Raw genomic sequence first — 24,316 nt, forward strand, 5'->3', positions numbered from 1 at the left:
TTCTAAGTTAAGTCTGCATTAAATCTCTAGTTAGCTGATTTTAATCAGTATATGCTATTCATTGCTTTCATCATTTTCCACTTTGGCAAATAAGTATGCAGGTAAGTTTTATGACCAAATAAATCAATGTCTCTATATATTTAAGGTTCAAAGCATAGTGTCTGTGAGTATAATCCCAATAAAGATGCGGAAATTTAAGACCTCTGGAAATTCCTTGCCCCACCAGTCGTTCCTGATCTCCCCAGAGGAAACCATATTTTCCATTCATATCATCAAACATTAATCTGCCTGATGTTTGCCTCATATGTTTAGAATCATTTGTGGGGTTTTCAAGTTCTTAGATTTTTGAGCCCTATCATATTTTTCGGACTTATTCTTGACGTCTCATTCCTTATACCAACATTTAAACTATCGTTATTTTGATGGATGTATATTTGCCTTCAAGTTTCCACGGTTACAAACTCATCCTCTGTGAACTTTCCCATTGAAGGACTTCTGCAGTACATTTTCATTGTCTATGATAAATAATCTAGAGTAAAATTGCTGGGTCATAGGAAGATGAATGCGTAACTATTGAAGCAACTGCCCAACCAGTTGTTCTATATCATGTTTCCACCAGCAGTGCATGAGGCTTGCAGTTGCTGTGCGTGGACCCAGCAAACAGGGAAATTCCTCCTGTGATTTAACCATCGCAATGAGTATAAAATATATTCCACTCTGCTTTCATTTTCATTTTTCTAATAACTAAGCAGCTTTTGATATATTTATGGAATGCTGATAATTGCTTCTGAAGCGTTGCTTTATGTTTTTATTATTGATTTTTTTCACCTATTTGCGGAAATGTTTATATATGCTGGATATAAGTCTTTTGAGAGTTATATGCATTTTTAATATTTATCAGGGTGATATTTTGGTAATTCATTAATAAACCATTTTAGTACAGTTTAGATTTACATAAACAGCACAGAGATTTCTCCCGTTCTTCTTCCCTATTACTGTTTTAACATTTTATGTTGGTGTGGTATATTTATGCTTTGCAATACTACCACACCAGCATAACCTAAAGCCTGTCGTTATACCATTTGGATTAACTCTTACAAATCAGTGTTTTTTTGTCCAAAGGAGACTGATACAAATCTACCATTTCAATGCCCTAAAGTATCTTCTAGTCTGTTCTAGTATCTTCTACCTCTGTCCCATCAGAATTCCATGAAATCACTGGTTTTGTCTTTTCCAGGAATTTATTTATTGTAATCATACAGTAAATAACCCTTGTAGACTCCCCTCTTTCTTCAGCAGTGCAAATTTAAGAGTCTTCCATGTCCTTTCATACCTCATTTTTCACTGATGACGATGCTTCATTTTATGATTATTCTGTACTTTATTCCTCTGCCTATTGAAAATTTGGTTGACTCTAAGTTTTGAAAATGATGGACCAAAGCTACTACAAACCTTGTGTACACAATTTGGTGCAGGCACAACTTTTCAGTCCATTTGAATAAGTTCCTAGGAGCATGGCTGGTGAAGCGATGCTAAGCCTGTGTTTAGTATTACGAGAAACTTCCAAACTGTTTTCTAAAGCTGGGTACCATTCTAGGTTCCCATAGCAACGTGTGAGAGCTCCTGTTGCTGCACATCCTGAGCAGAATTTAGTGTTGCCAGTGTTCTGGAATTCTGGCCATTCTATTAGGTTGGTTGTGATAGCTCATTGGAACTGTTTACTTGCTATTCTATGATCACAATAAACACGTTCTCTATGCTTATTTGTTGTCTGTGTGTCTTCTTTTATGAAGATTCGGTTAAAACGTTTTCCTCAAATTTGAGCTGGTTGTTTTTTAATTGTTGCAATATAAGAATCATTTGTTCATTTGCATACAAGGGAGGGAGGGGACTTTTCCAGGCCACGCCCCCAGTGACCCACCTCCTGACCCCAGGCTTCACCTCCCACCACCACATTTAGCTGTAAGCTCATATGTAGACTGATACACTGGTGAGTATCACACCCTGGGACCCAGTCCCTGCCCAAAGCCCTGTTTGTGAGCACACGAGGCTTTGAGGGGACATCTAGATATAGACCATAACAAATAGATAATGGTTTGTTAATGATGAGGGTGGAAACAGATTATTACAATTTATGATAAAGTGAAAACTGTATCTGCTTATCCTGACATTTCTATCATTTTATTCCTTAAATACTTTGTTGTTCTACTGTTACTCACATGCTTGTTAGGATTACCATGTCTTCTTGAGGAACTGAACTATCATCATTTCCTATACTGGACGCTGTTCTCTGATTTGATTTATGTTTTTTATATTCAAATTAATATAGCTGCTCAGCATTTAAAATTTTAATTTATGGTATAGCTTTCTGCATCACTTTATTAAATGTGTTACCTCTTTTTATTTAAAGTAGATTTCTGGCCACAATATATAATTAGGTGTACTTCTGAAAATTCATTGAGTCTCTGCTTTTATGTGATATTTTATAGCAGAGATGGCAAGCATTTTAGAGATGAGTGCTGAAACTGTAACCCAAAACTCATGTATTTACACAGAGTGCCAACAGTGCAATTAAACCTGAACACTGAGGCTTTAATTTAGAAAAATAATCCTCATCTTTAATATATATATTTTAAAAGAAATCAAATTACCCCTGTGCCATAGGTTCACCACCACTCTAGCATTTTTTCTGTCCCAGTATATCCATTTTATATCTTTTCCGAAAATATTTAGGAGTAGACTGGGCGTGGTGGTGCACATGTGTAATCTCTGCACTTGGGAGGCTGAAGCAGGAAGATCACCATGAGTTTGAGGCCAGCCTGGGCTACACAGTGAGTTCAAGGCCAGCCTGAAGGACATAGAAAGACCCTGTCCTAACAAAACAAAACAAAATAAAAAAGAATATATTTAGGAGTAATCACAGAGTATATATTGAAAACTAAGTCAACTTTCAAATAACCACTTCACGGACATTACACCTACTGTGCAACAAAACATTCCCAATTCTTTTATCTGATTTCTTAGAATAACCCTATCATACATTTTTCACATTTACTATTTACTAGCTACAATTATAACTGATGCAGAATTTAAAGAACCACTTAAGTTGCTGATTCTGGATAGCAAAATTCAGGAAGACTTTCACTTTTTTTCATGGTGTTTTTCTGTGTCAGTTGTAAAGAACAGGAAAACAAGGGAGCTTCACTAGCAAGATAAAGAGAAACAGAAGATAACACCCCTGAGAGCTGAAACTGTCAAGTGAAAAGTTGTGTTTTATTGTTAGTTACAAAGGCTCCCTTCAGAAGCCCACATTGTTTGGCATGGTTTGATAACCTACAGCACAACAATCACTGGCAGGGAAGGGAACGGGATGAGGCAGGCATGGGCAGAGTTTGAGAGAAAAGAGTGGGCTCGGACTAGCTATTGAGACACCTCTCATGAGGAGCCTGGCTCAAGGGGCTCCACGCTCACTGCCAGCAGGTCTTAGGACAGGAAATCACAGGGCTGCCGGGCATCTTGATAAGACTGGTTGCAGATCAGTGCTCCTGCCAGCGCCTGCAGGAAACCCTCTAGGGCAGAGCAATGTCCAGAAGAGGGTCAACCCAAAAGACACTTCTCTTCCGCAGAGGTCTCCTTACCAACCCAGTAAGAAGGATGGAGGGAAGGTAAGACTTTACCAAGTCTTTACCTTGAAAGTCTCTGTTGCTTTTTTCCACTTGGTGCAATTCCTTCACTTTTTGCTGAATAGAGCAGCCAGGCAATCACAGGGGCTCTGGCAGGGACAGACAGGAGATGAGAAATTCCCTTCTGGTAACCTTGGGGGCTAGCAGGCCTGACTGTGGAACATTTGAAAGCTGTGACTCATGACTGTTTCCTCCACTTTGACCTTCTTTTCCATATTCAATTCATTCCAATCATTCAAATTTGGCATTGGGAATTCTGCTTTCCTTAATTTCAGATGCAACATAGGCACATGTATGCTTTCCCAAAACAAAGTTCTGTGAGTAAAGCCAGATATTAATGGATTTAAAGAGTTCAATCAAGGGACAACTAGGTAGGCTTAGGACAAGTTATAGAGGGTGGTGAAACATTGTCCACCATGTCAAGCAATGGGAAGTGATAGAGAGATGTTTAGTGTCACTGAATCTTAAAAGATAATAGATTGGAGACATTAGCAGAATTCGGAACTGGCTGAAGCTAAAGCTGTGGTGCTAGGACAGGGCCACCACATAGATGGCATCTGTCCAGGTATGGCAACGCTGCCATTGTCACCTTCCAGTCTAGCTGAGAGGCAGAGAGCCAATGAAAACCTCCCGATTTGCTCTCCTCCTGTTCTCCAGTCTCTTGGCACGACATAACCAGCAGAGAGAGAGAGAGAGAGAGAGAGAGAGAAGGGTATCCACCCCACTGACTGAGCTTAAGTGTCTCCTCTAAGGATGCAGGACAGGGTGGGAAGTGGGGACACGGAATGTTGTTGATTGGGGAAAGTTAATATCTTCCTATAGCTTCCCCATTACTTATATTTCCCGAGACCATCTCTATCTGTGTGATCAGGTCAGTTTCTCACTGTATGTCCTTCTACTTCATTTTACTTCTCATTTATTTTCATCTTTTGATCTAGAATTCTATAACAAAATGCTTTAATTTGGAAAGCAAACCAGTGCATTGAAAGTCACCTGGGTGGGTAATGAACGAGTTTCATGTTACACATCCCACAGGAAATACAGTCAATTACTAACCCAGCTTCCACATTTCACTCCTGATGTTCAGCCCCATTGTGTGTTGTCTCTCTTCTCAAATATTCTTTTTACTCTGCCAGAGTACATAAGATTCTGTTGATCTTGAATCTCAGCCCTAAATTATAGCTATAAACTCTTCTCAATGCTTAGTAAAGCGAGACACAGGTCTGTCTTTTCGTGGCGACATGGCAGTAAACATCAGTGACCATCTCTATTAGGCAGAAGGAATTCTTTACAACACCCCTGCTTTGTCCATTGAAGGAAGTGCTTAGCAGGAATGGCATTTTCTCCATTTCTTTGCATGTCTCTTTCTGGTGACTAATTTCACTTGAGAATTTTTGTGTGACAGTACATGGGACATTCTACCATATTTTTACCAGGACACCCTGATCTGGAGCTTGATGACCCCAATCATTGCCTTAGCTGGGTAGGTAGAAAATACAGTTGTACCCTGGCTCCTGGGCTGCTGCCGGCACAGGAACACACTCACTGTGTCTGTACTCTGCTGGTTGTGACAGAATCTCCTTTCCTTTGCTGCCCCACTATAGTCCCCCTGCTCAATTCCATCATCATCTTCCAGATTGCACCCACAGAAGCTTTATCCATCTGTGACCTTTGCCTGCAACTCGAGCTGAGCACCTTTAGCTACATTAGCACTGACTACTGCCCTCTGCCCTTGACTTGTCTGGTACCGCCTCACAAACACTGACTTTCTGCCTTGCTAGCGCCTTCCATTCCATCTTCTCGCCAAATTGCTCTGGCTAAGACTTACAGAAGTGTGTTGAATCAGAATGAAGGAGGCTGGACAGCCATGTCCTGTGTCAGATGTTACAGAAACGCTCACCTTTCCCTCTTTCATATGATGTTCGAAGTGGATTTGTCACAGATAGCCTTTGTTATACTGAAGTCCATTCTACACCAAAGTTGTTCAGGATACACATAATGAAAGGATGCTGAATTTTATCAAATGCTTTTTATTATTTTTAATTTTTTCTTTTCTATTAATTAAGTTTATTGGTATACTTTAGGTATGCATAATGATCACATTCAGCATAGGTAATTTGTACCTGATTTGTATGTGATATATCTCGATTATTTTTTCCCATTCCCCTAACTTCCCTTTAACCTTTCTCCCTCCCCATTTACAAAAATCTTTGTTTCCATTTTTTCCTTCTTTTCTTATTTATTGTTTGTTTGTTTGGTACCGGCGATTGAACTCAGGTCCTTTTGCTTGCAAAATAGGTGTGGTGCCACTGAGCCAAATCCTGGCCCTCTTTTCTCAGTTTTTCCTTTCCCCCACTTCCCACATTAGTTCCCTGGCCCATTTGAATATTTTCTTCCTATTTAATGATATCTGTTGTACACTTTGGTCCTTCTTTACACTTTCAGTGTCTCACCTCAGAGAAACCATGCAGTGTTTATGTATGTGGGTCCTATTTATTTATTTAAGTGTTGTTGTCTGCGAGCCCACTTGGGGAACAACGTTTGGGAGCTTGGACTGGGAGGGCAAGGTGTGGAATCACCAGGCAGCCTCCACGGAGGTTTCTGGAATGCTTCCGCTTTATTCAGGAAATGCACAGGCTTATTTAGAGACAACCACGGGAGAGGAGCATGGGAGGATCATTTAACATTTGGCGATGTCTTATTGGCCAGACACAGAGGAGTGATTTTTCTTGGGCGAGGCAAAGGAGTCACTGACTACGGGTGGAGGTGTAGCCCATTGGACTTAGCATTTATGTGCTTAGGCAAGTTAGCTCAGCCTTAGCAAGGTCTCTGAGTTAGTTCAGGAGACAGGAGTGTGGTGTAACTGGCCCAGCCAGGCTTGAACTTCTCCAACACTTATGAGTATGCACCTATTTAGGTATAAATGTCTCAAATTTATCCCTTTTTATGGCTGAGTAGTACTGAAGTGTTTAAAAAAAAATCCACATCTTCTTTATCCATTCATCAGTTGATTGGCATTTGGTCTGTTTCTAAGATTTAGCTATTACAAAGTGTGCTACTATAAACATGAGTGTGCATGTGGTCTGATGCTTTTAATTTGGGGGTAAGATACCTGGAGGGGGAATAGCTGGGTCAATTGGAACCTCTGGTACTAGTTTTTTTGTTTCATTTTTCTTTTTTGGTACCAGGGATCAAACTCAGGCCCTTGAACTGGCAAGGCAGGCAGTGGAACCACTGAGCTAAATCCCCAGCTCTGGTCCTATTTTTTTTTTAATAACAAAAGGTTTATTCTGCCAACAAAGGGCCAATTGTACCCAAAAGCAGTGCTAGAAATCAACTCCATACTGGACTATAGCTTCCCCTTTTATAGGGTCTTACAGCCAAGATCTCATTCAGGTAGTTACATTTCATTCTCTCAGTTCACATTGCTGATATACAAATCATGATCACAAGACAGTTAACTTTAAGCCAGATATAGCAATTCTTTGTAGACAGGGAGTTTACCTTTAAAATTCATCTAGCTACTATATACATTATATATATATTAATATTATTGTATTATTTTTATTCCAAAATATTCAAATAAAATGCATTAGTGTTTTATTTCTATTCTTCTACATCTACAGACTAGTTACATTACAAAAAAACCTGATAAAAAACAAAATGAAAACAACATGTCATCAAAATCTAAGGATCATCTTCCTAATGAGATAATTGACAATGTGAAATAGGAAGAAAAGGGCTAAAGGTGTAGGGAAAGTGGGAAGGGCAGGGGAAAGGTAATAAGGGAAAAGAAAAAAATATGAGAAAAAAATATGAGAAAATGAAAATAAAGTGTTTGTAAATGGGGCAGGGAGGAGGGGGTGAAGGGAGGACAAGGGTAAGGGGAAAAAATGACAACCAAGACCTGTCATGTAAAGGTACAAGATCCCAATAATGAATGTAACTGTACTGTACACCTAAAATATACCAATAAACTCAATGAGAAAAAAAAAGATTCATCTAGATCTAGCTATCTATTCTAGCCCAGGGGAAGGAGGTGCTCCCAGTTAGCAAAGCAAAGTTAATGGTGGTTCTTTTCATCTTGACCTTTATAGTCATGTAGTTTATAAAACTTTGGAGCTCAGGGTTCTCAATGTACCCTGCTATCTCAGGATGAGGCCAGATGTCCCATTCTATGATTCATGCCTCTGGTGTCTGTTAATTTTGAACTAAACAAAGCAGATTTCATCTAGAAGAGCAGAAGTCATCCTACATTTTCCTAACATTTTGTAGGTCTTGGTTATTCACAGAACTTTTCTCTATCACCACTAACTTGATGACTTGAAACAACAAAAGTGTCTTCTTTCACAGTTCTGGAGGCCAGAAGTCTGAAATCAAGAAGTTGGCAGGTTGGTTCCTACTGGAACCTGTGAGGGGCATCTGCTCCCTGTCTCCTCCTGGCTGCTGGTGTTGCTGATGGTTTGTAGCATTCCTTGGCTTGTAGCCACATTACTCCCATTCTTGTCTTTATGTGGATTTCTTCCTTTAGTTGTCTGTGTCTCATGGCCTTATAGGTATGCTGGTCATATAGGACTAGGATCCCATGCTAATCCAGTGTAACTTCATTTTAACTAATTACATCTTCAAAGATCCTGCTTAAAAATAAGGTTATCTTCCAGAGTTCTTGTTGGACCTGGATTTGGGGGACACTATTGAACTCAATATATCTGCCACTGTTCTTTCTCGAGCTTTGTCTCTTCTTCTTTATTGCAGCTGGTTATTTCTAGACTTGCTCAGCAACTTGAACCTCTAGTAGGGTGTTTTCTTCATCTTCCTCTACAAATCCTGTTTCCTTTATTTCTTGTCGCCCTCTCTTTGATTTACTCTCTCCTGTGTTGAATGGTGCTAGTTTTTTGAGGAATCTCCACACTGATTTCCACAGTGGTTGCTCCAACCCACACTCCCACCAACCATGGGGAAAGGTTCCCTTTTCTTCACAGCCCTGTCAGTATTTGTTATTGGTTGATTTCTTGATAGCAACCATTCTTTCTGGAGTGAGATGGAATCTCATCTTTGTTTTAGTTTGCAATCCTCAAATGATCAGTGATGCTGAACTTGTTTTCACATATTTATTTGCTGTTTCTACCTCTTCATCTAAGAAGTTCACTACTCATTTCAGATGCTCATTTTAGGATTGGGTCTTTAGATTTGACAGGTCTGATGTTTTTGAGTTCTTTATATATTCTAGATAGTAGTCCTTTGTCTGAGGAACAGCTGGTAACATTTTTTCTAACACTGTGGTTTGCCTCTTCACTCTGTTGGTGGTTTTTCTTGCTGTGCAAAAGCTTTTTAATGAGATTGCAGTTGTTGATTCTTTGTGATAGTTCCTGTGCAATTAGAGTTCTGTTCATAAAGTCTTTGCCCAGGCCAGTGTCTTCAAGTGTTCTACCTAATCTATCTTGCAGTAGATTTAGCGTATCTGTTTTAATATTTAGAGTTTTGATCAATTTCAATTTTAATTTAGTTTATAGGGAAAGATATAGGTCTAGTTTTAGTCTTCAGCAAATTGAAAACCAGTTTTTCCAGCACAATTTTTTAAAGTGGCTTTCTTCCAATGATGGTGTTTGGCTCCTTTGTCAAAGATGATGTGACCGTGTATGTCTGGAGATGTTTCTGCATCTTATAATCTGCTCCATGGATACTTGGGTCTGTTTATTACCCCAGTACCTTGCTGTTTTTATCACAGTAGCTTAGTAGTATAATTTCAAGTCAGGGATTGTGATTCTCCCTTCCTTGTCTTTGTTGCCAGAAATTGCCTTTGCTATTCTAGGTTTCTTCAGGTTCCAAATGAATTTTAGGATTGTTTTCTCTAATGCTGTGAGATCTGCTGCTGGAATTTTGACTGGGATTGCATTAAACCTGTATAACAATTTTGGAAGTGTGGCCATGCCAGATGCCTCTTCCCCATCTTTTGAGGCAATGTCAGTATTTTACCTTTTTTTCTGGTGATGTGATGTACAAATTACATTTACTGATTTGCAAATGTTGAACGTATGTATTCCTGGGATAAATGCTTCTTGGGTATGATGGGTGACCTTTTTGATGTGCTATTTGATTCACCTTGCTAGTATTTTGCTGGGGATTTTTTGACTTATTTGGGTCAAAGATAAGGATCTACAGTTTTCTTTGTTTTATTCTTTTGTATATAGACAATGCTGATCTCAGAGAATGAATTTGGAAGTCTTTTCTCCCTAGCAGGATTAGAAATGTTTGAGAAGAATTAGGAGGTGTTCTTCCTTCATGTCACTCTGCAGTGAAATACTGGAATCACCTCCCATCACATAAGGGTACCTCCAAGGTCCCCCCACTGAAAGTTTCCACAGAACTTTCTGGTAGGGTCACCTTGGGGACAAAGCCATCAGTCATATGAGGGTGAGGAAAAATCAAATGGTAAAAAAGTCCCATAACATTCTACCCCTAAGTTCTATTCTGACTAGGTTTTAATTCCAATTACTTTAAGAACAATAGCGGGTTGTGGTGGCCCATCCCAGTAATCCCAGTACTCTGGGAGCCAGAGGAAGGAGGATTAGAAGTTTGAAAGATGTCTGGGAAAGTTAGTGAGGTGCTGTCTTGCATTAAAAAAAAGGGGGGGGCAAGAGCAAGGGATGTAGTTCAGTGTGAAGGCCCTGTCCTGTTAAAATAAAAAAACAAAACAAATAGCCAAATATTACTATAGCACAAGGTACAAAAGGGGTAGTTATAAGAGATCCCAGCTACTGTTACTTTTGAATATCTCAGCTAAATCAAATAAATAGCAAATTTCATGAAGTGGATGGCAGAAAACAAAGGAAATGTTATGGGTGCTGAAAGCTTCATATTTTATAACAATGTTCTTACAGCTTGTGTTTAGATGCCCCCCCCCAAGACTTCTGCTTTCTCCGAGGTGGATAAATCTATAGTGTGTGATTGACCTATGGGAGGGCTAGGCCTTAGGGCCCTGGGATTAAGGGCATGAGTCCTACCTGCCCTAAGTCTAAATAAGATAAAAATGGCAGGCACAAAGACACTGTTATGTTTTCTTGTTGCATTTGGTGCCTCCTGCCACATGAACTACTGTCCCTCTGCCACTCTGCTTTGGCGCCAATCTGTCATGCACAGAAACCTCCATGAATTGCAAAACAAAAAAAAATCTTTCCTGCTTTATGGTTGAGTGTCAGATACTTTATCTCAACAATGAGAAGAAAGTATCTAAAATAGAATTTGGTACTGAGAATGTGATATTACCTGGGCATGTGGCTCAGGTGCCTTTGGAACTGGCTTGTGGAAAGAGGGAAAATTAAGAAAGGTGCGGAGATGCTGGATGAAGAGTAAGAGCTAGAACACCTCAGGCTGTTCTGTGTGGGAAGTTCTGATCAGAACTCAGAAGACCAGAAAGGCAGTAAAGACAAGACTCAGGAAGTTCCTACTAGAAAGCAGGACTGCACTGGCTGCTGGACTCCAGGCAATGCATGTTATGGCTTGGGAGAAACCTGGCCTGTATCTTGCTTGTATCTAGAGATTTTGCCTGAGACTGAAATTAAGGGCTGCAAACTAATCTTGTGGGAGAAATTTCAAGACAGTCTAATGTTGAAGCGGTGGAATGACTACTCTTGGGGCTTTTAGCCACATTTATGTTGAGAATCAAGAGCAAAGAGCCCAGCAGAATGATTAAAACATTGTGACTTAGGCCAGAAAGGAAGCTCCACTAAAGCTGGGGGCTGCAAAGGTAGAGCAGAGGAGATCTTGACTGCTGAGATGGAACAAGAGAATGGAAAAGATATCATCATAGTAACCAGCAGGACAGCCTCAAAATTGCAAAATGAGAGACTTTTGCTTTAAGAAGAATTCCCCAGAGCACTGAGTTCCAGACTGATGGCGGCCTAAAGAATTTGTTCCCCAGGATTGAGTTCAGAATTCTCAGTGATCCAGGCACTCAGCCACTACAGCCAAGAAAGAAGGAAGCCTGGCTACTGCTCCTGTTGGCAGCCGACCTTGGAATCATCCACGTGGCACTGGTTTTAGGCGCATGCAGAATGGAAGAGTTGTGGGGTCAGGAAGGCTTCCCCCAAATTTCAGACGTGGAGGGCCAGGCAGTGCACCCCTGAGAGGGCAGTGTGTGAAGCTGTGAGTGTGAAGCTGTAAGTGCAGTGGAGACCCCAGAAGTTTGGAGAAGCCAGGATGTAGATCATCTGAGGAAAACTAGAAGGAGGGAGAAGAACCAGCCCAAAGAGAAGCCTTGGGAGCCACAACCATCTGCAGTGCCTAGGGGCAGAGCCACCTTTGGAATTTACAGCTTGCCACAGATTGGTGGGGGTGCTGGAAGTGTAACTATGGGATTTAACGTTTGCCCTGGTAGATTTTGGACTTGCTTTGGTCCCATTCCTTTGTATCCCCCTGTTTGTAACTTTTGGAATGGAAATGTCTATCTTATGCGATTGAACGTTGGAAGTGTTTAACTTTCTTTCATTTGTACAGGAGCATGCAGCTAAGCTTGCTTTAAAAGACTCTGGACTTGTACTTTTCAGCAAGGCTGAAACTGTTAGGACTTTGGCAAGACTTGGTTATGGACTAAATGCTTTTTTGCACAAAGGGATATGGAAAAGTCTTTGGTGGGGATCAGGGTCAGAATGTTATGGCTTGTGTCTAGATGTCTCCCTAAAGCCTCTTCCTTTTCAGAGGTGGATGAATCTGGAGGGTGTGGTTGACTCATGGTGGGGCTAGGTATGAATTCACTAGGTGTGAATGAGTCTGAATGAAATAAAAGAAGTAGAAAGATGTTAAGTTCTCATGTCACATTTGCTGTCTACTGCCACCATGAACTGTTGCCTCTCTTCCACCCTGTCTGGGAGCCAGCAGATTATAGACTTAAACCTCTAAGAATGGTAAGCCAAATAAACCTTTCCTCCTTTAACTTTGAATGTCACGTGTAACTTGCCTTAGCAATGAGAGAAAGACAACTAAGATAGAGGTGAATAGATACACTGGTTCATACTGATAAATTAAAGCTTGAAATATAAATTTATAATTCAGTAATAATAGGAATAGGACAAGCAAAAATGTTACAGGTAGCAAGCAGTGGCCGCTGGGTAATGGGATTCATGGAAATGAGTTTCATACATTTATTTGTCATTTGAAATGAAAGCCTGCACATGATTGTCTTACTACTATGATGAAGAAAATATCCAAAATACAAGAGAGAGTCAAGCCATGATGAGTCTTGAATGCTCCATGAGATTTTTTATTATATGCTCACTGAGCAGGCTTACATTTTGCTGGACAGCACTACCTAGGCTTTCAGTTGGTAACTAATGGACAGCACAGTGATTACTTAGCAGTGGACACGATAGAAAGGCAGAGGTTGGTAGGCAAGTGACAATAAAGGAGATGCCCAGAGACACCCAGGTGAAGGGCCTTGTCTCAGATTGCTCTAGTGTCTGATTTATTCCCAATCCCTATGCAGGAAGTCACAGAGTTTGTCCAGAACGTTGATATATATTCCTTGTTCTCCAGTGTTTACTCCAGCTCCTGAAATTGTATCCTGATTGAGAGCAAGGACTTGCATTCTGCTGCCATCCATCTGCGAAAGGCTCTTCTCCTTAAGAATGGTCCCCTCTCCAACACTGGTCAGAATATCTGAAAGGTAAGCCATATACAAGACTGTTAGAGTTCCAGCTTTAGTATTTATTCTGAGTCCACACCCTGGTGTTTTCTCCTTGTGGTGGTACATGCAGGGGGACATGATGCTTCCTTCAGTAAAAGGCAGCTGACAGAAGCTCCTTTCTGCAAACTGAGTGCAGGCAGACCCGACCGTGAGAGTTTGATATGGGGTCAAACAGACCCACTTTTTTCTTGTTTTGACAATCTTGCCATATTCTTCCCTTTATCCTAACTATTTGAATCTTCATCATGGGACAATGCTACCTCTTATGGTTATGTGAGATGTAAAGTAACACAACAGCATTGTTGCCCAAAACCATGCTGTTACATACCCAATTCATATTGTTTTACTACCTTATCAAAGTTATTCTCCTTTGCATTTTCAGAAGGTCCTAGGAAGGAAATGTTTGTTCCAAACAAGAATAATGGAGGAGTATTGCTCTAGTGGCTGCTTAAAAAGATGAGAAAAGTTAAGAGAAAGCAACAATGACTGGCTGTGCACCCTTAAGAAAGAACAGTGACACACTATTTCCAGCTTTAAATTTAAAAGCATAATAGAAAAGTCATTCTCCAGAGAGAGAGTGCAGTCAGACATGAAGTTGTAGCAGCAGGAGAGAATGACTAATCTGGGAGAGGCACTACCAGTGTCAACATGAGTGCCATGTAAAGAACAACGAGATGAAAATATCCAAATTCCCCTCCTCTTGCCCATCAGTCTTCTGATGGTGTCTCCCAGTGGCTGGAGTCAACCCGAAACAAGGAGAAAAAGGTCTCACGAGGAAGGTCATGGAAGGCACACCCTTGGGGTGGTAAAACTGGGTAGAGAAGGGCAGAATGAGAATCCTCAAGGCAAAGGGACACTTTTCTTATATCTCTTATATTTTTCAACTTGGAGGTTTTTTTTTCTATGTAAATATCAGTGCATCACTGTTCATTGCATCTCTATTGGAGTTATTTTTCCACTGTTTCTGGCTTCTTCCTTTACTGTCACTTTTGTGGAGCATTCACCTCAATGATCACAAATGCCCTGAGAATGAATGTAATTTGAAAAGGAGAAACATTCTTTATTGGACACAGCATACATTTGGCTGTTAGGGTAGAGTAATGATGTAATCAGGAGTATTTCAGAACTCTGCTGGAGGCTCCAAGACCTCATTCTCAGACTCCTCAAATTGTTGCTCCCCAAGCCCTAGAGGGGCACCACCATCCTTATGTCCCACATACTCCCAGGCAATCAACTTTTCAGCCTTGAAAAAGAGGAGGAAAAGGAGAGATTGATCCCCGTCTATTAATGCCGTGACTCAGGAGTTAGTTACATCGCTCTTCTCCTCTTCCAACTTGGTGCGATCCAGAGTCCAGGGAGACTGAGAAGTATCACCTTTTTTTTCTGATTTAAAATTCAGAGAACAACTATATGACACAAGAGGACAACAGATAATGGGAGGATACTAAAAATCTCTCTAGGCTCTGATTTCCTCTCAGATTCTGGTTCAGATGAAGTGTTTTGGAAGATCCTCATAAATAAAAAATGGCACTACAGAGGATAGTTGACAGTCTCAAACAGGGCTCCAAGGGCGGGCATTGTGCGTGCTCTTGATGCTGTGATCTCAGGAAAATGAATTTATCTATTGAGACCTCAGTTTCTTATAATGGTAAGTGAATATACTATGTTGGCTGATCTTTAAGGAGCACATGCAAATAATGTGTAATGCAAAATGAAGAAAACAAAAATAATCTACTCTTCCCGAATAATCTACCTCTTCAAGTTTGATGAGGTAGATATCACACCCTCGAAACGTGTACAGATTAATAGACATCTTGATGAGGATAGAACCTCTATGTTATGCCATTCCTGTGGGAGTGGTCTTCCTAAGGGAGCTCTTGATGGATGCATTCACTTCTGGAAGCCTCTCTTCAGGCCTAGAAGAGGAAGCTTTCTCTTTGCATGCTGTATGTCCAGTTCATCTGTCTGTTCAGGACTCTAAAGCCATGACTATATTTTGAGGCAAGTGAAGGTCCGGAATTCTACTATCAGTTAATAATTAAACCCTACCCTCTTGTTTCTTATACTCTCTTTGTTCAGCTTCTCCTTCTCTTTGTTTATATAATTTACTGTTGTTGCATTTAATTTTCATCCACAATTGTCGTTATCTTTGATTTACCTTGGGATTACTTCCCTACTTCTGATTCACCTGTCTAAAACTGACATACAGCAGTGGTTGGTTCAAAGGGCCAATCAAAGAGTTAACCTTAAGCCAGATGTAAGTCAAATCTACACTGTGAGACCAAGAACAAATTAATCATCTCTTTTACTTTTTGTCTCTAATTCCATTCTCTGCAAAATTGTTACCTTTTATGCTCTCGATGATTACAAAATAATGCCTAATGAGCTCTCAGCCACTATTACTCATGCAGTTGTGAGCTGGTCCTCTTTCTTCAGTTGATATGTTCATAAACATCTGTCTTTGTATTACAAACCCTGCATGTTTCTGCTTTGTCTTAGAATCCTTTTCCATTAAAACTTCCATCAGCAAATGGACTGTGCCAAGGCCATCCTTTGAGAGAACATATATGGTACTTAATGGAGTAAGATTATGTTGTACAATCCAGAGCACCGTGTCCTACTTCTCCATGGACATTGCCACATTTCACATACCTCTTTTGCTTGACTCTCAGTCAGTGCTCTAACTCACTGCCTTCTCTTCTAAGCTATTGAACAATTCAGCTGTAACATAAATCTAACTCCTACTCTGCGAAACAAGGTGCTCTGAGTCCTGAGAAAAATGCACTTCAAAAGTACTTTAGTGGACAGCTTTAGGTATTCATGCATACAGAATTCTTGTAAACACAGAAGTGTCCAGAAGAATAATTATGATGAATGAAATCTTCTTAATGTGATGTATGTGTTTTATAGTTCCTTTGTTTTCCTTTTTTCCCGTTTAACCTAAATCATCCTTTATTGTAAGTATTCTCATTCTTCCCTTTATTTACTAAAGAAGTATTTAGTACAAAATATGCCATAGTGTTGTGCTCTGGAGATATAAAATGTGCTCCATGATCTTTATTCTCATGTTTGGAAGAGAAAGCTCTGTGGAGTCAACAAGTACTAGGGTTATATCTATAGCCCAAGACTACCAAGCTGTGGATAGACTACTTAATCATTGGAACCCTCCCTTTTGTAATAGGAACAATATTTCCCATATAACAGGGTGGTCCTGAGAATAAGTGGTTGTACAGCATGTTCTCAAAGTTGTTTGTATTCTCAGGTACACCAGTGAAGGGTTTATGAGCGTGGAACCAACCTTGACATCCCAGGCGATGGAACACACAACAGTGAATGGAAGTGAAGAAGACTTGCAATTGCCGTGTTATAATACTTCGATCCCGGACTTCCTGGTCATCATCATCGGCCTGGTAGGGCTGGCAGGAAATGCAGTTGTCATCTATCTCCTGGGATGTCGCATGCAAAGGAATGCCATCTCAGTCTACATCCTCAACTTGGCTGCATCCGACTTCCTCGTCCTCTGCTGCTACATTTTTGCTTCCCTGTTTACTGTTATCATGGCCTTCTCTCACTTCTACATGGGTATTCGTTTCATCCTAATCAATATAGCTATTATTCCATACATCACAGGCCTGAGTATACTCAGTGCCATTAGCACAGAGCGCTGCCTCTCTGTCCTGTGGCCCATCTGGTACCGCTGCCACCGTCCCAGACATATGTCAGCTATTGTGTGTACCCTGCTGTGGGCCCTGTCCCTGCTGCTTAGCATCCTGGAATGGTACTTCTCTGGCTTCTTGTATATGTTCTTTAGTAGTATTTGGTGGCAAAAGTTTGATTTCATCATAACTGCATGGCTGATTTTTTTATTTCTAACTCTATTTGGTTCCAACCTAACCCTGGTAGTCAGAATCCTCTGTGGCTCCCGACGGATGCTGGTGCCCAGGCTCTATGTGACCATCCTCTTCACAGTCCTGGTCTTCCTCATCTGTGCCCTGCCCTTTGGGATTTACTGGTTCCTGTTACTCTGGCTTACGATCACTCTTCCTAACTTCTTTTGTTATTTTTCCATAGCTTCAGTCATCCTGTGCTGTGTTAATAGCTGTGCCAACCCCATCATTTACTTCTTCACTGGCTCCTTCAGGCAGCAGCATCAGACCCTCAAGCAGGTCCTTCAGAGGGCTCTGGAGGATTCCCATCATGAGAGTGAAGGTGGAGACAGACATATTCAGGAGACCCTAGAAATGTCAGGGAGTGGAGTGGCTTAGGGCTGAAGATCCTCCATTTTTATCAGACATACATGGTTTTGAGAGTCAAGGCCACAGTATTGACTGTTCTCTTGGTGTCATGCCTTGGAAATGTTTTGGTGATTTTGTGTTGCCTTCAAATAGATTATTTTAGTTGGCTTTTCTTGTTTTCTTAGAGAAATTGCAAATACTAATATTCCCAACCCTTTTAACATTATTACTTTTTCAAATTTCCTCTGAATATTTCTTATTGAATGGATTTCTTGGAAATTTTCATTATAATGGAAAAAATTTCTATTCAAAACTGATCTTGAAATTGATAAGGGTTTCCTACATGAAGCTGTCAGAAAAGAAGATATCTTATATCTCTCAGAATGCTTTGGAAAGAGAATGATGATTTTATGCAATTGGGGCATATTGCAGGTAAAAAACTAGGTTCTGAATGACTGAACTGTGCTGCAACTGTTCATCACTCAGTCTCTGAGCTCAGGGGAATAATTTCTTTAGAGACAGATTCTCTCTCTCTTGCCACATTAGTGTAGGAAATTAGATTTATTGAAATTCTTCTGGTGGCACTTATGTGTTGTATGGTGAGAAGTTGACTTTGGATTCCAGCAATTAACACCATGAATTTAAACCATGAGATCTGGTATGGAGTTATTTAGTTATTTTCCTGATCAGTGTAAGTGTGAAATGATGTCTCACTTACTGAAATTCTGGGATATGTAGGGATGCAAAATATGGGAGTGCTAGGTTTGAGAGACAACTGGATGTGAGGTCAGTGTACCTGGATTCCCAAGCTTTCCCCATGAGTAAGGTGAGCCACATGCCCACCCCAAGCAACCCAAGCAGATGTTGCATTATTGAATTGCCAAAACTAAATCTTGTTATTGGTGTCTGGATGTTTTTAGAATAAGACAGTGTAATTTGACTTTATACCGATATGGACTGAAGGCAATATCTAGAAGATATGGGCTGCTATCAGAAGGCTAGAGCCTCAGAAGTTCATGGTTGTGTACCGTGACTACTCTCAGGAGTTATCTGAAGACAAGAAAATTGGCTGTGGTACACTTTCCATATGATGTGGTGGAATGTGTTGGGCACCAGTATTGCCAGTACACCAACAATGGCTGTAAAAATAGGTATGATTTGGTTGCTGTTGTCAATTATCATAGAGTTTGGAAGAAGAGATCACTTCACACACACATATTTCTAAACTTGTACATCTGGGGTATTTCCAGGTTGTAAACACAAAGGGAACAGATTGCGAGAAGATATCTGTGTGTCTGTGTGGTTTGTGGGTGGGTGGGTGTGCATGTTCGCGTGTGTTGGCCAGTAGAGAGCAAGTCATCTCTGAAATACATAGAATTTGAAGTTATGCTTGTATAATTTACCAAGCATGTGCCCTCTCCTCCTTTATTCCTGCCCCATGAGGCTTTGGAATTAGCAAGGAAAGATGTGTGAAACCTGGATAGATAGAAATGGGAGAAGCAGCAATTTATAGTACTATTGCAGACAAAATCATAAAAGTAATTCAGGGTACAGTGATAATTAAAGAAATGATTTTCATTTATTTATTATGACAAGAACTTAATTGTGGTTGCAAGATTACTTTTAAAAAGTCCCTAAGTTTGGATTACTATCAGCATTGAGCAGTATCTTTGATGGCTATGTGACTATAAGGAAAGCTTTGTATTAAATTAGTTGGAGTCAAGTCTACAATATTGGGAAGTACAAAAGGGTCAGTCAGATCAATGCAGGAGGACAAGAAAAATCAGAGTCCTGTTTTCTGAAGTCTCTTCCAAGCTATGTGTCCAAATATACGAAGTCAAAAGCAAGCAACACAAACATCATGTATCTGAGAGAAGTATATGGTTGACAGGAGAAGAGAGAAAAATTGGAGCACACTGACTTCTTTGCTGCAGTTTCTCAGCTTGCAATAGACCCCAAAACTGGGAACAGGGGACATAGTTCATCTTCAAATTCAGCATTTTACTCCTCACATAACAATCAGCTAAGCAAGTTTTGTAGCCTTGTTGTGGATGACAGCTTAAGAGTTGGTAAGCAGTCGTCCACTGGTAACATATTCAAAGACTGAACATCACCTTACACCACTTTTGAAACATACCACAGAACATCTTGGTATTTAGGGTGAAGCGTTGTAATATGCTGTTACACGTATGACAGAGTAATGAAAGAGAAAGTGATGCAGGACTGAGACTGTAGTTATATCTGATAAATTCTATTTACTTATTTAAATAAATGCACATAGTAAGAATTTCAATACATGCTTCATTTTATCTCTACGTTTGAGAGTGCTTATACAGTAAAGCAATTCTTAACTTTGGAATGCGTCCTGACAAGTGTTTGTGATGGTTGAGTGATCCTGTCAGCTGGAGAAGTCAGTGAAGAGAAGCTTGGCTAAATTGGCTCAGCAATTCCAGGCCCCAGGGCAGCTCCTCACTTGGATATTACAAAGGGGAAACGAGGAAGGATGCTGCTCCTCCTGTTTTTTGGGGGAGCTCCAGTCTTCACCTTCACCTTGGGCATCATCTTCTGGCTCCCAGCTTAGACTCTTCAGCCTCCATCATGGACTGATTGTCCTCCTGGTACTGACTAGAATGGACACTGCAATGAGCTCCAGAATTTTAAATCCTTCGGTCTCCATCATCTGACTCTGTGGGTGGCCATTATAAGCCAATCTTGTAAATTCTTCTCTATTTGTGTTTTTGTGTTATGTCTGTTTCTCTTGTAAATGGAGACTGATACAGTGTCCTTAGGAAATTTTGTTGTAGGAATACCATATAGTTTCCTTCCTTGAGCCTAGATAGTATAGCCTACTACACATCAAAGCTATGTGTTCTATCTATATATCACCTATCACCTATTGTCTTCAGTCTGTATATTATCTATCATACCTTGGATTAGCCTTCATTCTTAGGGTCCTGATGAACAAACTAATATGATGTTACACCAAGCTTGAGAGAAAAATCAAATGGCTGTGTGTGCATCAGTGGTGCATGTGTTTTCCATTCTATTCTGTTTTTCCACATTTCTATTTTTCCTCCAGTACCGTGATGCCATTGTTTAAAACTTCACAGCTTTTCAGCATAGGTGGAAATCTGAAGGTATGAAAAGTGCTTCTGCCTTCAGTCTGACACATTGATCTATTTGTAGCCCTAAGCCCTAACTACAATGACCATGGCCCTGGTAAGAGGTCACATTTCCCTCCTGTCCATAAATATAGTCTACTCTATCCTCCTTGGACTGACCAATTTTAGTCACAAGAGCGCTGCAAGTTTTTCTGACTTGTTTGGTCTACTTTTACATAAACACACTCATCCTCAATACACTTCCCACACCTCCAACAACCACATATTTAGTCTTCATATCTATAATTTTATCATTTTAAGTTTGCTACATATGGAGAATATTACAAAATTTAATATTTTTGGTTTCTTTTAACATATTCTGATGTCCTCAAGCTCTCTCCAGTTTTTTAAATGTGTAACAAGTTTTGTTCATTAAAAAATTGTTCAACCTAAAATATACCAATAACAGTAATGTATAAAAAAGCCAAGATATATTATGTAAAGATACAAATTCCCAATAATGAATGTCAGCATATTGTATACCTAAAATGTACCAATAAAAGTAATAAATGAAAAATTGGTCAGTTATGTTCTATTGTACTGTTTTATTTATAAAGGAGAAGATATTTATTTGTTTTCACGTTGGCTATTATCTTTGCAACTGCTTTAAATTCAAAATTTTTGAGTAAGCAAACTCAGGTTTGCACCCCTATAAAATTATAAGAAAGTTAAATATTTCCAACATACAATAGCATAGAGCAAATATTTTAGTTCAGAAAGGAGAAACAGGTGGAGAAAATCTACTAAAATCTACTAGGGCAAACATTACATCCTGTAGCTTCACATCCGGCATTCAAAGCAGGTCATGATCAATTGTGAATTCCAAGGGCCCAGAGTCCCTGTTTCTATGGCATTGTTCTTTGCAGCACTCATGACCTATATTAGGGGTGGCTTCTCTCACTGCCTGTGGCTTTCTTTAGTGGTTACTCTATGTTTGTAACTTTCTGGTTTCACCACGGTGCTTTTGGCTTGCTCTCACAGCTTCACGAATTTCCCTTCCAGGAGCACATTACCTGACTTTGGAGGTCTTTTTGGAAATCTGGGTGGAAGCCTTCATGATCCCACAACTCTTGCATTCTGCATACCCATAGAAGCAGCACTATAAAGATGATACAAAGGTTTGATGCCAGCTTGATCAGGAGCTGGGTCCCCTTGGGTTATGGCTGCAGAGTCCACTGAGTGCTTGGGTAAGAATATCATGGTGAAAATTGTCCTGGGAAATGTATTCTTTATGCAGCTCTTCTGTTGCAGGGGCTGGGGTGGGGTTCTTCTCAAAGGCAAGCTTCAGTTTTACAGCCTTGAGTCTGTGAAGGGTTATGTCTTGCTGATTCCTGAGATGCCTTCAAGCCATGTTTTCTATTGTCCAGGTGCAAATGGATGGCTTCTTTTGAATGTTAATCTTTTCAGCAAACATCCACTCCAGAGCTCCAACTTTGTAGATTCTTTTTGTCCTGATGAAATTGCAGGCTTTGCACATCTGCTTTTTGCTCAATTTTTCACTTTACACCTGGCTAAAAGAAAGCAGCAGAACCCAAGCTGAGACACGCAAAGGTTTGACTCTCTCCTTTTTGCTGTGCAAACCAAAGGGGAATGTGATTTTTCCAGTGGTTGCTATGCCTCTTCCCTTTACTTCCCTTTGCTCCCTCTCATGCCCCACTACTCGGAATGAACTGGGACAATTCAACTCATACCTCAGGGTCTTTCCACCACCATCACCAGTGGCTGATTCATGGCTGCTATCTAGGTTGCTCTGATATGAGATGCAGATTGACCTGCCAGCCATGATGCCCTTCCCTGACTCCCACAGCTGCAGTCACTGAGAAAGCAGAAGGGGAGCTTCCATAATGTGGGTAAGATTAGGGTGGGAAGAATCTGGGTCCATTAGTAACATCCCCACCCTCCCAAACTTCAGTACACAGTGATGAATGCAGCTAGCTCTTCTGAATATTCCCTGGTTTCAGTCCCACCATTTTTTTTTTTTTTTTTTACCAGGGATTGAAGTCGGGTCCTTGTGCTTGCAGGGCAGGCCACTGAACCACTGAGCTAAATCCTCAGCCAGTCCCACCATTGTGACAGCTGTTGCTCAAACAGCTCAAATCACCTCTCATTGAGTTGCTCCATGAGCTTTGGTGCCCTGGATTCCTCACACCTGCTTGAACCAATTACAGGCTGGCACTTGGACCAAAGAGCAAGCCCGAATTTGAGCCAATACTAGTCTTATCATCAGAGAAGTCATAAGCCTGCAGCTGTTATAGAAGCAGCACTCCTCTCACACTTCTTGGGTTAGTCTCAGAGGGCTCCCTCTGGTGTACTGACCCCATATCCTGCTGCATAGGTACTGTTAAAATGAAACCTTGGTCTGGCGATTTTCTAAACTTTCTCACAATTTATTTTTCAGGTAGTGTGGGCCCAGAGGGTCCTATCAATCTAGTCAGAACTCTTATCCTGGGTAGGGTGGACAGGGTGGTCATTTCAAAAGAAAGAACAATAGACACTAGGGGCTGTTAACCCTGAAGAGATCCAAAGATCACCAGCCAGCAAGCTCATCTTCAGAGAGCAGCATCCAACAGAGCTGACTGACAGTGTTTGGTTCAAGCTGGAAGTGAATGGTGGCAGCTGGCACAGGCAGAGGCCAGCAGCCAGCTCTGCCAACTGATGTCATCCAGCATTATCTGATATCATCCAGGGGCATCAGGGCTACTAGTAGAGCTGCACTTTGCCTACTTATGATTTCAATCTGAATTGAGCAAAAGAACCTTAAACTATCCTCATTCTATAATTTTGTCATATAACAATATTATTTGTAAAGAATCAAAAAGTATCCAACCTTTTGACTGTGGCTTTTAAAAATCAGCATAGAATTCTCAAAGACCCCGGTAAGCTGAGTTGCTTGCTGTAAGTATCAATAGCTTCTGGCTGACTTTTAAAAAAACCTAGTTATTCTATTGAATAACTGAAGTGTTTTCTTCACTATTCAGAAGTGGAAGGATATTTTATTTGTTTCCAGTTTGTCTATCTTAATCAAGGTACTATAAACATTTGTGTACAAATCTTTAAAAATACATTTTTGATTTTTTCGACTGACAAATCATAATTTTATACCCTTTTGTGGCCATGAAAGCTTCGTATGCTTATGCAATGCATCAAGATTAAATCAAGCTAATGGCCATATCCATCCCTTCTCTCGTCTATCATTTTTATGTTGAAGCATTCCGGTTTAGTTATTTTCAAATGTATGGTGTACTGTTATTTATTTATTTTTAGTAGTACACGTTTGCAGTACATAATGTTTACATTTCTAGTGGACTTGGTACAGGTGGACCTAAGTTACAAAAGGAAATAATACTTTTTTCATTTCCTTTCCCTGCCTCCTCCCTCCCACCCTCTCTTCATTCTCTTACCATTTAAGAACTCTCTGTCTCCCACATCCCTTTACCTATTTTATTTTGCTCTTTGCTTACATTTTGAGTTTCTCATAGAAGATAAACCACACAATATTTAAGCTCATGTATCTGACTTATTTCACATAATATTCATCTCAAAATGCATCCATTC

The 24,316-nt window shown here is 40.3% G+C and overlaps 1 protein-coding gene across 1 annotated transcript; it reads left to right on the top strand.

Moving 5' to 3' along the window:
• Positions 1–1,930: 1,930 nt before the first annotated feature.
• LOC104859718 (mas-related G-protein coupled receptor member X1) lies at positions 1,931–17,630 on the top strand. The gene is made up of 3 exons (XM_010620429.1): positions 1,931–1,990; positions 13,215–13,344; positions 16,628–17,630. The coding sequence occupies exons 2-3, from the start codon at positions 13,307–13,309 to the stop codon at positions 17,628–17,630; spliced, it is 1,041 nt and encodes a 346-aa protein (XP_010618731.1). The 5' UTR covers positions 1,931–1,990; positions 13,215–13,306.
• Positions 17,631–24,316: the final 6,686 nt, after the last annotated feature.

This window comes from Fukomys damarensis, unplaced genomic scaffold, assembly GCF_012274545.1.
Source record: "Fukomys damarensis isolate Sample0158 unplaced genomic scaffold, DMR_v1.0_HiC HiC_scaffold_16, whole genome shotgun sequence".
NCBI lineage: Eukaryota > Metazoa > Chordata > Mammalia > Rodentia > Bathyergidae > Fukomys > Fukomys damarensis.